The sequence below is a fragment of the Haliaeetus albicilla genome, chromosome 3, assembly GCF_947461875.1.
Source record: "Haliaeetus albicilla chromosome 3, bHalAlb1.1, whole genome shotgun sequence".
Classification (NCBI taxonomy): Eukaryota; Metazoa; Chordata; class Aves; order Accipitriformes; family Accipitridae; genus Haliaeetus; species Haliaeetus albicilla.
This window is the reverse complement of record NC_091485.1, coordinates 1,097,085-1,110,853: the sequence shown is the minus strand read 5'-3', so window position 1 is coordinate 1,110,853 and position 13,769 is coordinate 1,097,085. Positions and strand designations below refer to the sequence as shown.

Sequence of the window (13,769 nt, the reverse complement as noted above, 5' to 3'; positions counted from 1 at the left end):
GAGCCCCAGCCCGCTCCCGAGAGGCGATCCCCGCGTACAATGCCATCTTGTTCCTCCGACTGCTGCCTCTTACGTGCCGCCGAGGTAAGGTTTTTCGCCCTGCCCGGCTGCCCTCCGGGGTTTTTTGTTCGTCGGTCGGTTCGCCTCCTCTCGCCAGGATGCGACGCGGGGCGCTTGCGGCGGGGAGTTGATGGAAATCTCGGACCCGCGCGTTAGCCCGGAGGAATAACGTTGTGGCAAGCAAGCGTCTCTCGCCTGAGCAGAACAATGCAGAGGGGAGAGCATCTGTATAGTGCTGGAGGTGGGGAGCGGGTTCCTGACTTGCTCCCTCACCTCCATTAATACTCGGGGTGGGCAGCGTAGGCACGTTCGGTCGCAAACTGCCCTCGAGCCCCAATCGAAAGAGAAGTCGGGACAGGGAGAGAAGTGTCCGGACGGTGCTAGCTAATCGATCCGCCAGCGAACTGCAAGCGGGACTTCCCCGAGCGAAGCCATCAAAAGTTAGTGGGGAGCACGAGAGCCATTTTCAGTCTTCGGGGTCTTGGCCTGCTCCTCTGTAAATGTTCGGAGGCCTCCGACGGGACCGCCAAGGAAATTGTGTGTTTGACCGGGTGTCGTTTCTCTCGCCCACCGTTGCCGAAGCGCTCTCTCGATACTGCTTCACATTCGCTTACCTGACGCGGTTTCGTAGGGAGCCTGCTCTCTCACTTTCTCTGTGTGTGTGGTCATATTAACCCTGCTGAATCTTTGCTTAGTGCAGGGAGGTGTTGGGGGGGGGGGTGGGAAATAGGGCAAGGGGGCCTCGAGAGAAAGTGTTATAAAGTGAATCATCCATGTCATTTGTCCTGGCTGCCAAGGTGCTCGGAACCATCACGCCGAGAGGATGCTTTTCTACGGTAGCTGTGTGGTTTGCCGATGTTCAGAGCTGTTGATCTGTAAGTGTACCCTTTATGTTGCAGGATGTAAAAGTCTTTAGTGAAGATGGAACAAGCAAAGTGGTCGAGATTCTAGCAGACATGACAGCCAGGGACCTCTGTCAGCTGCTCGTTTACAAAAGTCATTGTGTGGATGATAACAGCTGGACTCTAGTGGAGCATCACCCTCACCTAGGATTAGGTAGGGAACGGTCAAAGGGGTGGCATGGTTACCTGGGAACATAAAATATGTGTAATTCGTATTAATGTGCTTCCAGCCGGAACGTTTTCTTTCCACTGTTTTTATTTGTACAATTAGCTGAAGTCACATACGTGCTCTTTGTGCATTGCAATTTGATGTGTTAAGCGTTTAAGCCATTTTAAGTCCTCCTCTCATTTCCCATCCTCTGGTTTTCTGTTATAAAAAAGAAAAATAATTGTCTAATCTCCACGCTGGCATTCTGTTGCTACCTTGCTGTGTCTGAAGCTATTGCAAATAAACAGCTTAGGCAAATTAAGCTTGATCCTTAGAGTACCGGTCCTGTGAAACAGCTCAGCTCATCACCAGCTGGGAGACCTGGGCGAGCAGACTCAGCTTTGCATACCTACAGTAATGCTTATGAAAGCTAGGCATGCTGAGGGGGGGGGAGGGGGGCGGCTAAACTTGACTTCAGGCAGGGAAAAAATGGTGGCACCACCCGCAAATCCATGGGCAATTTCTGGACCAGCGGTGGCATCTGCTCTCCAGGCAGCAGCTCTTCCACCTGATTGAAATTAAGGTGTCATGGTTACAGTTTCAAGAAGGCAGCCAGAGGAAGAACTGTGGGGAATTAAATAACACCGTGAATTGGTTTAATTACAGTACCTGAAAGGATCTCATGTTATTCAGTCTTGCTCCTCCTGTTATTTTGTGGCACTGATTAGTTGCAGGGTTCTGCTGTGCAGCTTGCAACTGCCTATTGCTCAGATACGCTATCTATAATTCTGCATAGCGTACAATAACGCTTTAGAAAGTGTAGCATTTGGAGTATTAGTCGATACACTTCACGGGGAATTTTTTTCTAGAAAATAGAGGAAGATAAATTAGAAGCTGTGATCGCCAGCACTGGAATTGTGAACGCTCTCCTAACGCAGCTAACAGAGGGTTTTTTTAATGTCTAAAAATGTAATTCAGAACCCTTACAAATAAAAAAAAAAAAGGAAACAGTTTGCTGGAGATGTACTGCCCTAAACCGATACTGTTAAATGCAGATAAATTCACTGCTCTACAGAGTAGCACAGAAAAAAAAAAAAAAAAAACCCAAAAAAAACAAAACCATAGGATATCCTGATTATTTAATGGTTTTATTGGTTGTCTCTCCCAATACAGAAGTATGTGAAAAAATTAACATGAAACACTCGTTTGTATATGCCTGTGATATACTTTCAGTTCTGAGGACATAGGACGAGGTGAGGAATTAAGGTATAAATTACAGAATCTTTATCTCCATAGCTTAATACGCCACATGCGCGCTTCTAACAACCTTTACAAATTTTCAGTTTTATCAACGCTCATTAAACTACCAGGCTCTCTTTTTCTATATTCTCTTTCCCATCATTGCTGATTACCAAGGTATTGTGTAAACAGAAGCCTTCTCCTTTGTAACCAACATCCTTCTCCTGCCAGATTCATTCAATGATGCCACAATTCAGTGTTTGTGACATCACAATAGCTTCCATGGTGACTAATTGTGCTGTCAAACTCTGGTGTGTGACATCTCTGAATGAATCGGGCAGGAGGCTGATTAGGAAATCAAAAGCTTCTGTTTACACACAAATAACTTGGTAATTAACAATGATGGGAAAAGAGCAAGATACTTATCGGGCTGCATTTATATACATGGGGACCTGCCTGCCTCGGACCTCTGTTTTACACTGGAGCACAAAGCGGGGCCCCGGCTGTCCCAGGGAAGCGGGGTGTGCAGGTTGGGGCTTCAGCAGCCACCAGACTTTTTTGCGCAGGGGCTGCTGCGGGGCTGTCCTCCGTAGGCCACGCAGTCGAGCTGCGCCAGAAGTAATGCAGCCTTTGAGGGCGTAAAGCGAACAGACAAAGAAAAAAGCATCCGAAGCGTCAAAAAAGCTGTAGCGGTACAGATTTCACGTATTTGAAAGGATGTGGACAGGAAAGGGAACAGAAGAGTTCATTTAACGGGAGACCACAGCAGCGTCCACTTTCTTGCATTTGGCGGCCAAAGTATGCACTGTGACATATTCAATAAACTTTAAATACCAGCTTTCACGTGTCCACCCAGTTTTGGTTGCAGTTTGAAATTTTTGTTACACGGCTGCTTATTTCTAGCTTCTCAGTAGCTTAAATGCTTCCCTGTATTTCAGAGACTGTCAGATCAAGGTAGTAATCTGTCTACACCTTAGGTGAAGCTATCATCAGGTGTCTGACGTTCCATATTTTTCCCTCTAGAAATAAAGATTGCTAGTATAAATATGAAACCACGGTGAACAGATACTTAGCAGTGTAGGGAAAGAAATACAGTTTAAGAGCAGTGAGAATTCTGTGTTTCCATAAGACATTATTTCTTACTCAAGACATGCTTGCTGACTTAATGCTGTAGGTGGTAATCTTGAAGCCCGCCAAAAGAGGTGAGTTCCTTCATTAAGTTCACTATGGTTTTTTTTTTTCCCCCCTTGGTCTTGGCTGATACAACTTTCCAAAAGAGCTGAGCTTGCAGAACCAGTTCATCTTTTTACTGTTGGGCAGACTGAGGACAGGAGCAAATTTTTGAAGCCAGCTGCATATTTGTCATTGTGGTCATCTTCTAGGTCCCAGTTTTTAAGGAACCTACACCTGACTGCTTGCTTTGCACACATAGTCAAGTGTATTCCAAATAACAAGTGTGCTTGCAAGTAACTTCAAACGGCTATTGGACCACACAAAGTACTTATGTTCTCGCTGGAGGCAATGGCGTGACAATTTACCATCAGACTTGCTTAGATTTGACGTGTGGAAGTGGTTCCTGCCGCACTGTACCACTAGTATCTAAAACACTTTGTGGTCAAGATTTAAGCAGCCTGTGACACTTGGCTTGGTCCCATTATTTCATTTGCAACTAGAAATACACCTAACCTGCTCATAAAATGTGGTATTCTCCCTATGTGCTACTCCATGCTTAACTATCACCAATTTAGGATGGGGACTGAGATATCTGTATTGGACATTAACAGAAATAATAATAATAATAATAATAATGATGATGATGAAAACAGACTGTCATGATAGGATGTGTCTGGACAGTGAAAGAATCCCTACCTACAAACCTCATTTTTCCAGCTGCAGAATTGACTGTACATCTTACTTAATATAGTTGAAACAGGAAAGAAAAGTAGTAGGGCTCTGAGATATATATGGGGTTAGAAGAAAAAATTGCTGCATAGTTTTATGCATAGCTTTTCTTGTTTATATGTACATTGAGTTTGATTTGCCTTAATCTGAACGAATTAAAAATGGAACAGTTAGACACAGTGCTTGCTAAAATACGAAAGCGGTGTGGGCTATTTCACACTTTGGTCCACCCGTCATTTGTAGTGATTCTCCAATTGGGAACTTGGGGCCATGCCTGTGAGTTGTTCATGATGGAATCCAGCTCCTTTTCCCATCTTGTATCACTTCTACAGTTCTGTAGAAGTTCAGATAATAATACAGGGCAATTGGGCGGGGGGGAAGTCTGTCTTGTTCTTCTAAGTGTGTAGAGGAGGCTGAGTTGAGCCTATCAGATAAACTAAAAGGAGACATTTCTGGTCACTTCAGCAGCAATGCCACTTGAAGACAGACTGACCTATTGAACTTAATAGGCTGACATCTGTGCTTCTAGTTCTGTAGCAGGAAGCTCAAAGCAGGGCTGAGGTTGAGTTGCTGGTGTGTCAAGTGGCAGTTCATCCCACTTGTACTAACCAAGTGCAAATTACCAAGGACTTTCCAAGTGGACAACTTCTATGAAGTAGTACCAAACTGACCAGGACTAGCTTTCTTTGTACATGCACGTGCTATGAAATGCTGCACCTTTTCTTCAGGATGGTTTTCACCAGTAAAATGAAAGCATAAACATTAAATCAGCGGGAGTATCACCACACAGTCTCAAAAGGGTCTTGATTTAGTAAAGAGAGAGATCTAGGTCAGTTGCCTAAAGCATCTCAGAAACAGTCACTGGGTATATTTACACAAACTAACGGTCAAAATACAAAACAAATTGATAAATGTTCACCCATAACTGCATTTCCTCAGGCAGGACAGAATGAACAGGATGTGGTTTGTCCCTGCCCTTAGGCGAGCAATCTTTACTGCATTAGGACAGCGAAGACCACAACTTTGTGCGATGACAGAAGCAGGCAGTAGCAGGACGTGGGCTTTCGGGGTTCATACGGTGATGAAGATTCATACCAACACAGTTAAATGTTTTTTCAGAGGAAGCATAATTTAAAAAGCAGAAAGGCCCTCCACCCTCACAGGCCCACCATCCTCATCACAGTGTGGAGGAGGTTTGACATAACCAGTTGCCTAAAACCCTGGCAGCAGCAATAGACCAGGAGCAATACCTGAAACTTCATCTGTGAAGCCCCTAGATGATGTGGAGGTCCACGTGATGAATGCTCAGGTGGTGCAAAATGTCCTTAATTAACTGCTACCAACAGCAGTATTGTCATGTGCATTAGTCGAAGAACTAACACCCTTAAAAGTGGTGTTAGGGCTGATGCACTAAGAGGCAGCTCTTTATTTGAGAGCAGCCCAGTATGGAAAATCTTCAATGTTAACCCCTTGAAACACAATCTGTAGCGAGGCTGGACGTTGCAAATGCACAGTAAATGCTGAAGTCATCAGTGAGCTGGTGATGACTGACAATCTAAACGCAGGTGAAAAAGACAATGGGATCACTCAGAGATAGGTTAAATTTTCAATCAAAAAAATTACATTAATCTGCTAAGTTGAATAATGCCAGTGACGTTCAAGAGCTTGCTACTTTTTGAGATGGCAGTGACTGCTTGCTTTCTGTCCTGAAAACACCCCAAAAGAACTTGGGTGGCAGCCTGATATTTTTAACCGTGGGAATGTGAGGATGCAGGAACATGAAGTGGGGAAGAGAGTCTCCGAACTTCTTTGGCCAGCAAGTCACACTGCGTTTTGGATAGAGCTTTGCGAAAGTTATTTTTTTGTTTGACCTCATTTTTTTTTCCCCTATTACATAAGGGATGAAAATACTAACTATTAAGACTTTTGAAAAATACCTGAATATTTTCTCAGAAACTGTGGAAGATTTGCTGAGATATGAGTTCCTGAAGTAGTGCACACGTAGCCCAGTTGCCTTCTTTCGAGTTCCTGCTTTCAGTGAATTGGATTTGTTAAGCTATCTGTTCATGCTTTGATGTGCCATTCTTTTGACCAGAGAAGTGGTGGTTGTAGGGAGTTACCTTGTAACCAAATCTAGAGCAGAAAATTGCCCTGTCATGTGTACAAAACATTTGTCTCTGTCAGTATTCCTGTAAAGTAGATCCTGTGACCTCTTTCATAATAAACCCCATTGTCCAGCATCTACAATAAAGGCCTGAAGTTCACCTTGAAATGAACTGGTTTCATAGAGTGTGATCAAATAGGACAGTGTATTTCTGTGATAGTTCAAGACCTAACGGTGGCCTTGCTGCAGCTTTTTTCCCCTTAAATCTGTCCACCTTGCCAGTTCCACAGCGTACAGCCAGCACCAAAAGAAGAGGTTTGTGTGTATTATTTAAGCTACTGCACACAAAAAATCTTACATTCTTTTCTTTCTGAAAAGTCTGAGCTTATGAAACCCTGATGCAGGAAATCTTTGAAGAATGCTGCCATGTAACATTCAATTTTGGAATGCTTACACCCTAGTTCCTTTAAATGCCTCGTGGCAGTATAGTTTGAAAGCTGTAATATGTTTTGTTAACTTCTTAAAAGGTAATGGAATTACACTGGGTTGTTTTACTACTGTTCTTTGGGAGTTGGTCTCGCTGCTTCTGCTGGTTGGCTGTGTGATGACATCATGTTCTTTTTCCACAGAGAGGTGCTTGGAAGATCATGAGCTCATAGTTCAAGTCGAGTCCACAATGGGAAGTGAAAGTAAATTTTTGTTCAGGAAGAATTACGCAAAATATGAATTTTTCAAAAATCCCATGGTGAGTCTCATTACTTAGTTGTTTACACCACAGAGAGAGGGATGGATTGCAATAACATTGCTGGGCGCTGTTATGTCTTTAAACATCTATTTAAAAAAAACAAAGCAACCAACCAACAGAATTCTTTCCAAAGAAATTTTAACCAATGTTTAAATTCCTTGTACTGTCCTCCCAGCCTAGAAACCCCAAGTGTTTTCAAGTTACCAAATATACTTGTTTCAAAATGGCTATTGTTATGTTGGAGAGTGACCAAGACAGGGAAATATTTGTTGGTTTAAGAAAAACAATAAGAAGTGCAATTTACTCATTATCTTCAAAGTTGCTTGATTTGAAGCAAATTGATTGCATGGCATGCAGTATCCAAACCTTTTAATTTCTGACAGTAATAATTTAAAAAAAACCCTTTGGGTAACCCCTAAAGCCCTTAACTACATACAAGGAATTTCCAGTTTATTGTTACATATCTTGAACAGTGTCTCACCTATGGCTGTGCTTTACTAGTGTGCTCTGCCTTCTTTACTGATCACAGTAACTCACCCTCTCTATGGCCTCATGTATAGCCATGCTTGAAAAGTATTGTATGTCATAGCTGTACTTATTGCTGGATTTGTAAGATCCTCTGAATGTTGTAGTTTTAAACTGTTTGCGGTGTAACTGCTTATTTGGGGATGATTTTTCACATTTTACCTAAACAGCTAAGTTGGAACAGGCTGTTGACACGAACCGATGTCAGCTGGTGTGACCTATCTAGATAGCTGAAGGAGGATAATCCAGAGGTGGTTTAGGTGAGAACAGATTTTGGGTCAGTCGGGCATTTGTGGTGGCAGAAGAAAAAAGAAACATGAGGTCACACGGAAAGCTCGTTGCTGAATTTACCGTGGATGATACATTCATTCCTTTCCTCATAGGCGTTAATGCACAGTTGCTGCATCCTCACACGTGTGCTTGCACGTACATTCGTCATCTGCTAGTTCTTGTTTCGGAGGCTGTGCCTCGACTTACTGTGTGAAACATTTCTGTACATGGAGTGTTTGTAATTTTTCACTTCTGTTGATCTTCCCATCTGATAACCTATGAACATCTGAGTGTTGTACAGAAATTTTGGTATCATAGGAGCTAGCACATTGGATTCATGTGGTATACTTTAATTAATAACAGAGCATGGGAGTAAAACCCAGAATGCTTGGCATTCAGTCCCAGGCTCCTGCAATCAGAGAATAAATCATTCCTTTGGTGGTGCAAGAATGCGAAGGCTCCCTATCCGTTCCATTAGCTGTTGCCATATGGCACTGTTTCTACTCAAGAGAGGCTGGTAAATGTCAGCTTTCATAATTCATTGTGCAACTTACCTGGCAGAAGGGTGATTCCTCTTCAGCCCTTCTCTTTATGCCCCAAATACTGAAATTTATATTGCCTGAAGACCGACGAATGTTCTAAACTGGAAATGTTTTTGTTGTGATTCGTCTTGTTATAATCAGTCATTGTTTTATTTCAGGCATTTCTGCATGTCTTCATGCTTCATATAATGTTTAAAAACTTGAAGAATGACTTAATGTAATTGCTGTGTATAGTAAATTCAGTGAACCGAATTATACAGGCATTTTAAAACATGGCAAATGAAAAGGGGAACTGGAGGAATAAATCTGAAGTCAAGTCATAGATTTACCAGTGAGAAAACTGTCTGACCTTTGTCATGCAAAGATTCAGTACGAGTGAGATCTTGTACCAGATGCCTGAAATCGAAAAGCTCTGTAGAAGCACCTGTTTGCGTGTTTAACAGTATTTGCTTCTGTGTTTGTGGGATGGGGGAAAGGAGGGAGATGTCTGCTTTGAGATTGTTCAAATCTAGCACGTGAAGCAGGGCATACGACACAGAGCTAATTATTGCACGTGTGTCCTCCTTCAGTTTTTATTATTTCATTTCATGGAATGTGTGCTGACCTATCCTTACAAGAAAAAAACACTGGGCTCTGTTATGTTACCCTGAAGTATAAACGTGTAGGGGTAGATTTTGCAAAGGGCTTTTCTCTTGACAGATTGAAGGGTTTCAAGCCCTGAGCATAACCTGTCTGTTGAACAACCAAACGAAGCATCAACAGTCACACGTGAGCTCTTTCTCACTAGTTAAGGTCTGTGAATGGCACTTCATTTGGAGCCTTCTGAGGGACTGAGCAGGTTTAGGGTCAAGCAGATACAGCACTGAAGCACTGTATTTTGGATAGAAAGAGAGTGCTATCAAAGGTAAAGGTGTATGTACTGGAGATCCTGCAGCACCCCCGCCTGAGACTTCTTCTAATGCATTTGCATCCAATTTACCCCTGTGAGGGTAGAGAAAACTTGTTATTCCTCCTGCTCTGCATCGTCCGCACGGCAAGTGGAGTTACAGAGGGTTTGTTTGCTGAACAGCCTTTCTGGACGGAGAGGGAAGCCCAGAACTTTGGTGACAGAATATGCAATAAGCAAGGAGTCACTGCGTACCCAACCGCAGGACCATTCATCCTGTCCTTTCCTAGAAAGTAGAGGCTGTTAGAGATCCCCGAGAGCCCTCAAAAGAAGGGGAAGCGATGGGAAAATGCACTTATGAAATGCTGCCTATCAGATATTTTAAAAATCCACATTCTGTCTGCATGGGCGTTTGGTGAGCAGAAGGAAGGGAAGAGCTACACTTGAAAGCCCTAGTATTACTTTCTGTGTCAGGGGATCTCCAAACTGATTCAAGAGTGATAGTTTCAAAAAATTAATGACTGGAAGAAAATTCCACTTGTTCTGTGTAAAAGTGTTCAAATATAATGTGACTTCCAATTGTTTTCTCTTTCTGTGTCTAGAATTTCTTTCCAGAGCAAATGGTTGCCTGGTGCCAGCAAACAAATGGCAGTATCCCACAGTCACAACTTTTGCAGGTACTGTAAGTTATCCATATGGACAAAGAAAGTTTTGAAGCTGGAGGGGAGAGGTTGAGAGGAAGGAAGGGAGAGTTCAAAGGTCTGGAAATAGCTGGTCAGAGAAAGATCAGTGTAGTAAGTTAGCATATAGTACTAAAGTTCAAAATATCTGACAAAGATCTTCTTACCCAGTGGCATTGAGGTGTAAGTTACAAACACAAAGTATTCACAGTTACGTTCACACATATTTGTTCCACGAATATTCAACTTACTCTATGGGTATCTGGTTCGGCCACCTAGTGTTGTTCCTAAAACCATCTCAGCAGATATATTTCTAGAAAAACAAATATTCCTCATAAAAGGCAAAACAGAAGTACTCTTCTATACTCCAGATCATAGCATAGGAGAAACTGTAAAAATGTGCATGTATATTAGAAGACGGTCTTGAGATGGTGAGAGGTATTGCTTTTGCTTTTTATGTCCCATGTTTGTCCCTGGCGAGAATTAACAATAAGGACCAACTTCCCCATGGTTCAGCCAACTAGCTGCTCTTTTATAGAGAAAAATAATAATTCCCTAAGAAGTAAAAGTGCAAGTAGTTACAGAAAATTGTACATAGTAGTTGCAGAGTAATCCCATTTAAAGCTCCCCAAGTTAAATTACAGGGGTGTATACCTTATGCATATGTGTTGGTAGAGCTGGGCAATCTGCATGGCCGTGGCACATGCACTGAGTTTATACCAAAGTTTTGATGTTGCTGTAGTTTCTTGCTTGCTCATGAAGGAACTGTGGTGGTGGCACGGTTGGTTGGCCTCCAAGGATGGTGCTGAAGGGTGGGCTACCTCTGTGACCAGTAACTCGTTCACTTAAACCTCTCAATTTAAGCACTCTGATCTAAATCCCTGGAGTCTAAATCTTTTTCACTTTAGTTGTTTTCTCAAATGGGGGACATTCAACTCATGAGGCCAAATTAAAAACAGAGTTTGTTAATAAAGAGTCCTATATTAAGAATATAAGACCGTGATGCCTGGAAGATGGTAGCACAAGTTACAGGCAAACTAAAATGCAGAAGGCACAAATATATGAAGAAAGTATACGTACAGATAACTGATTTTAGCTTGACTTCTGTCATTTTGCATGTTTGCAAATATGCACTGACTCTCTGGTTAAACACAACAAGTTTCCACTGCCTTCTGAACCAGTGCACTCATTTTGTCCTGTAACCACTTCAAAATCCATTAAGTACTGGCTCCAGGTTCACTGAGAAGAATTTAAAACACCACCATCCACTCTCAGATGGGAAGTGAAACAAAAATCAAAGCAGTTTCTGGAATTAAAAATGAAAGTCACTTGCAATGATGTTGCAATTGGGAACCAAAACTGGTGAGAACAGGCATTGCCACAGACCGGTAGGAGCAGAGGTGTGCACACCTTGGACCCTTTTTTCCTTGCAGCGTAAGTAGAAAATTGAGTTTGCTTGTTAACACAGGCAGCGGGACTCCCTAAAAGAGCAAGATGTTCTTGAAGACAGAGAAGTTCTGAACCTAGGGTAACTCAAGCAGTAGGAAAAGGAGAACCTGACAACCTTGTGAGATACAAGAGTTTGCTTCTGGGGAGGCACAGTTAGGTGCAGTCTTGGAGAAACATAAGTCACAGGGGTTAACAGCGTGAGAGGGTGGAGGAAGGAGGATGGGTACATTCTCCTTGGTTCATTGTTTAACCATAAGAAACAGTCTTCCTTCAAGCATTTATATTAAATACCCCTTTCCTTTTAAAAAACACACAACCATTTTTCATTATTTCAGTGACAGTTGTAATTTGTTGAAGGTAAACTTTCTGCAGTCTAGTAGTCACTAAGCGTGTTGCATCTGAGGCCACCTCAAACATTGAGCAAGTATGCTGTTTTTAATTACGCACGAAATAGGGAAGAATATTAAATATCATCTCACAATATCATATACTGCATTAAGAGCTAGTATTTTTAGTCTTAGTAGCATTAAAAACAGTGGGAACTGTTTTCCCTAGGATCAGCCTGGCTCAGATTTGCAAAAAAGCTTGCATCTTAGTTTAGTTTTGGTTTATCTAGCTGGACAGAAAGAATATATTCTCCTTTTGGTCTTTCCCTTTCACAGTTGAGAAGTGGATTCACAGTACGAATAGCAGGAAAATTGACTGTTCTTTTCCATTCTGTTAGTTGAGATGGGAAGGAGGACTGGGAAAAAAAATTAGGTTTTAATGCAACTAAGAATTCTGATGCAGGGCACTGATTTTTTGTTTTGTGTCCTGTGGCCATTGTCCACCAAATAACACCAGAACACAACTTTCAAGAACTGCAGAGTCATCTAAGCCAACCAGGTTTATGCATTTTTCTTCCTACTATTGAATTTATTAGTTTGGCATTTAACTTACTGAGCAAGCCCTCTGTCATTTAAAAATCTGGCCCATTGTAATAAGGGAGCAATCCATCAGTTTGCTAACCATAGTTAATACTTCCTTCCTTTGATGTATTGCAAATGAAACGATTCCATATGTGGTCCCTCTGATTGTGTCAAGAACTTAAATACTTCTGGATCCTGAAGTCTAGTATAATTGCTGACACTTATTTGACTGCTCTACATTTCATTTCCAGTTAAATATTCTGTTGTTTGTCATACCTCTCTTGTCTTGGGACAGGCGCATGTGCTATATAAGACTTTAATAGACTGTTTCCATTCTAAAATTTTGGGATAAAGTTGCGGATTTTGGCCATTGTTTCCAAGTTAGATTAGTTGCCAGAATTGTCGTGACAAGGTATTACTTTAAGAATTCATAAGCTTACTTTGTGTCCCTTCAGGCCAAGTGCAAGAAGAATGGGGATGCAGAGAAATGGTTAGCCTTTTGGAGATCTAAGTATTGACAAGGAGAACAGGAAAATGCCAGGGGCAGGGGGAGTTAGCGAAGTAGATGTAAGGGGAGGAGCAGGAATACCCATTTTGGTCATAAATCAGTTCAAACATCTATGTCAGTTTAAGGATAACGTGAAACTGCGCCCCAAGTCAGCAAAGTCATTTGCCATTTGCTTCTCTGTTCTGCAAATACAGTGACAATTTTATGATCCATACATAGGACACAATCCTCATTTACATTTTCCTCTCCAACAGAACTTTTTAAATTCCAGTAGCTGCCCTGAAATTCAAGGTTTCTTGCATGTGAAAGAGCTGGGTAGGAAATCATGGAAGAAATTGTATGTGTGTTTGAGGAGATCAGGACTTTATTGTTCTACAAAAGGAACTTCAAAGGTAAGGTTAAAAAAAAAGTTGCACAGTACTAGCATGTGAAAGCATTTTCTGCTTTTATGGTGAGTATTTTTTGCTCTGGTTTTTAGATATCTGCACACAATGTTCCCGGTTTTTTATCACATAGAAAAGGATAAACAAGCCATGATCAAATGACAGTCAAGCCCTGGGCTCTCAATGCATGAAAATAGCTATATAGCATTGTTATATAATAAAACCAAACTAGCCAGACAACACCATTGTGGCCGCTGAAGTCGTGCTAACAAGGTTAGCAAGAGAAATGGTCTCCAATCACATGGTTCATGAATTTAGTTTAAATGATACCTTAGACAATATCGTATATTATCTAACTTTCAGATTTCTCTGGAGCAATGTAATAGGCTATGCCACTTTTAACATGATGTGTGTGAATAAGTATTTTGTCAGCTTCTTGTACAAAGCACCTTCTGCTAGTAGGCTGATACTTAAAAGGTGCCGTGCCGTGTCCACTGCAGGCTGCCGGAGTGTTCATA

General features: G+C 41.9%; 1 protein-coding gene across 3 annotated transcripts in view; it reads left to right on the top strand.

The window, feature by feature from the left end:
- GRB10 (growth factor receptor bound protein 10) overlaps positions 1-13,769 on the top strand; it is a 148,020-nt gene that overhangs the window by 120,225 nt on the left and 14,026 nt on the right. For all 3 annotated transcript variants that reach the window (XR_011323900.1, XM_069778679.1, XM_069778678.1), the window contains exons 6-9: positions 960-1,116; positions 6,985-7,100; positions 9,926-10,000; positions 13,123-13,260. Coding sequence is in view for 2 of the 3 variants with exons in the window: in XM_069778679.1 (XP_069634780.1) it covers positions 960-1,116; positions 6,985-7,100; positions 9,926-10,000; positions 13,123-13,260 (486 nt within the window). In the remaining variant the exon portion in view is untranslated. The remainder of the gene's footprint in view (positions 1-959; positions 1,117-6,984; positions 7,101-9,925; positions 10,001-13,122; positions 13,261-13,769) is intronic.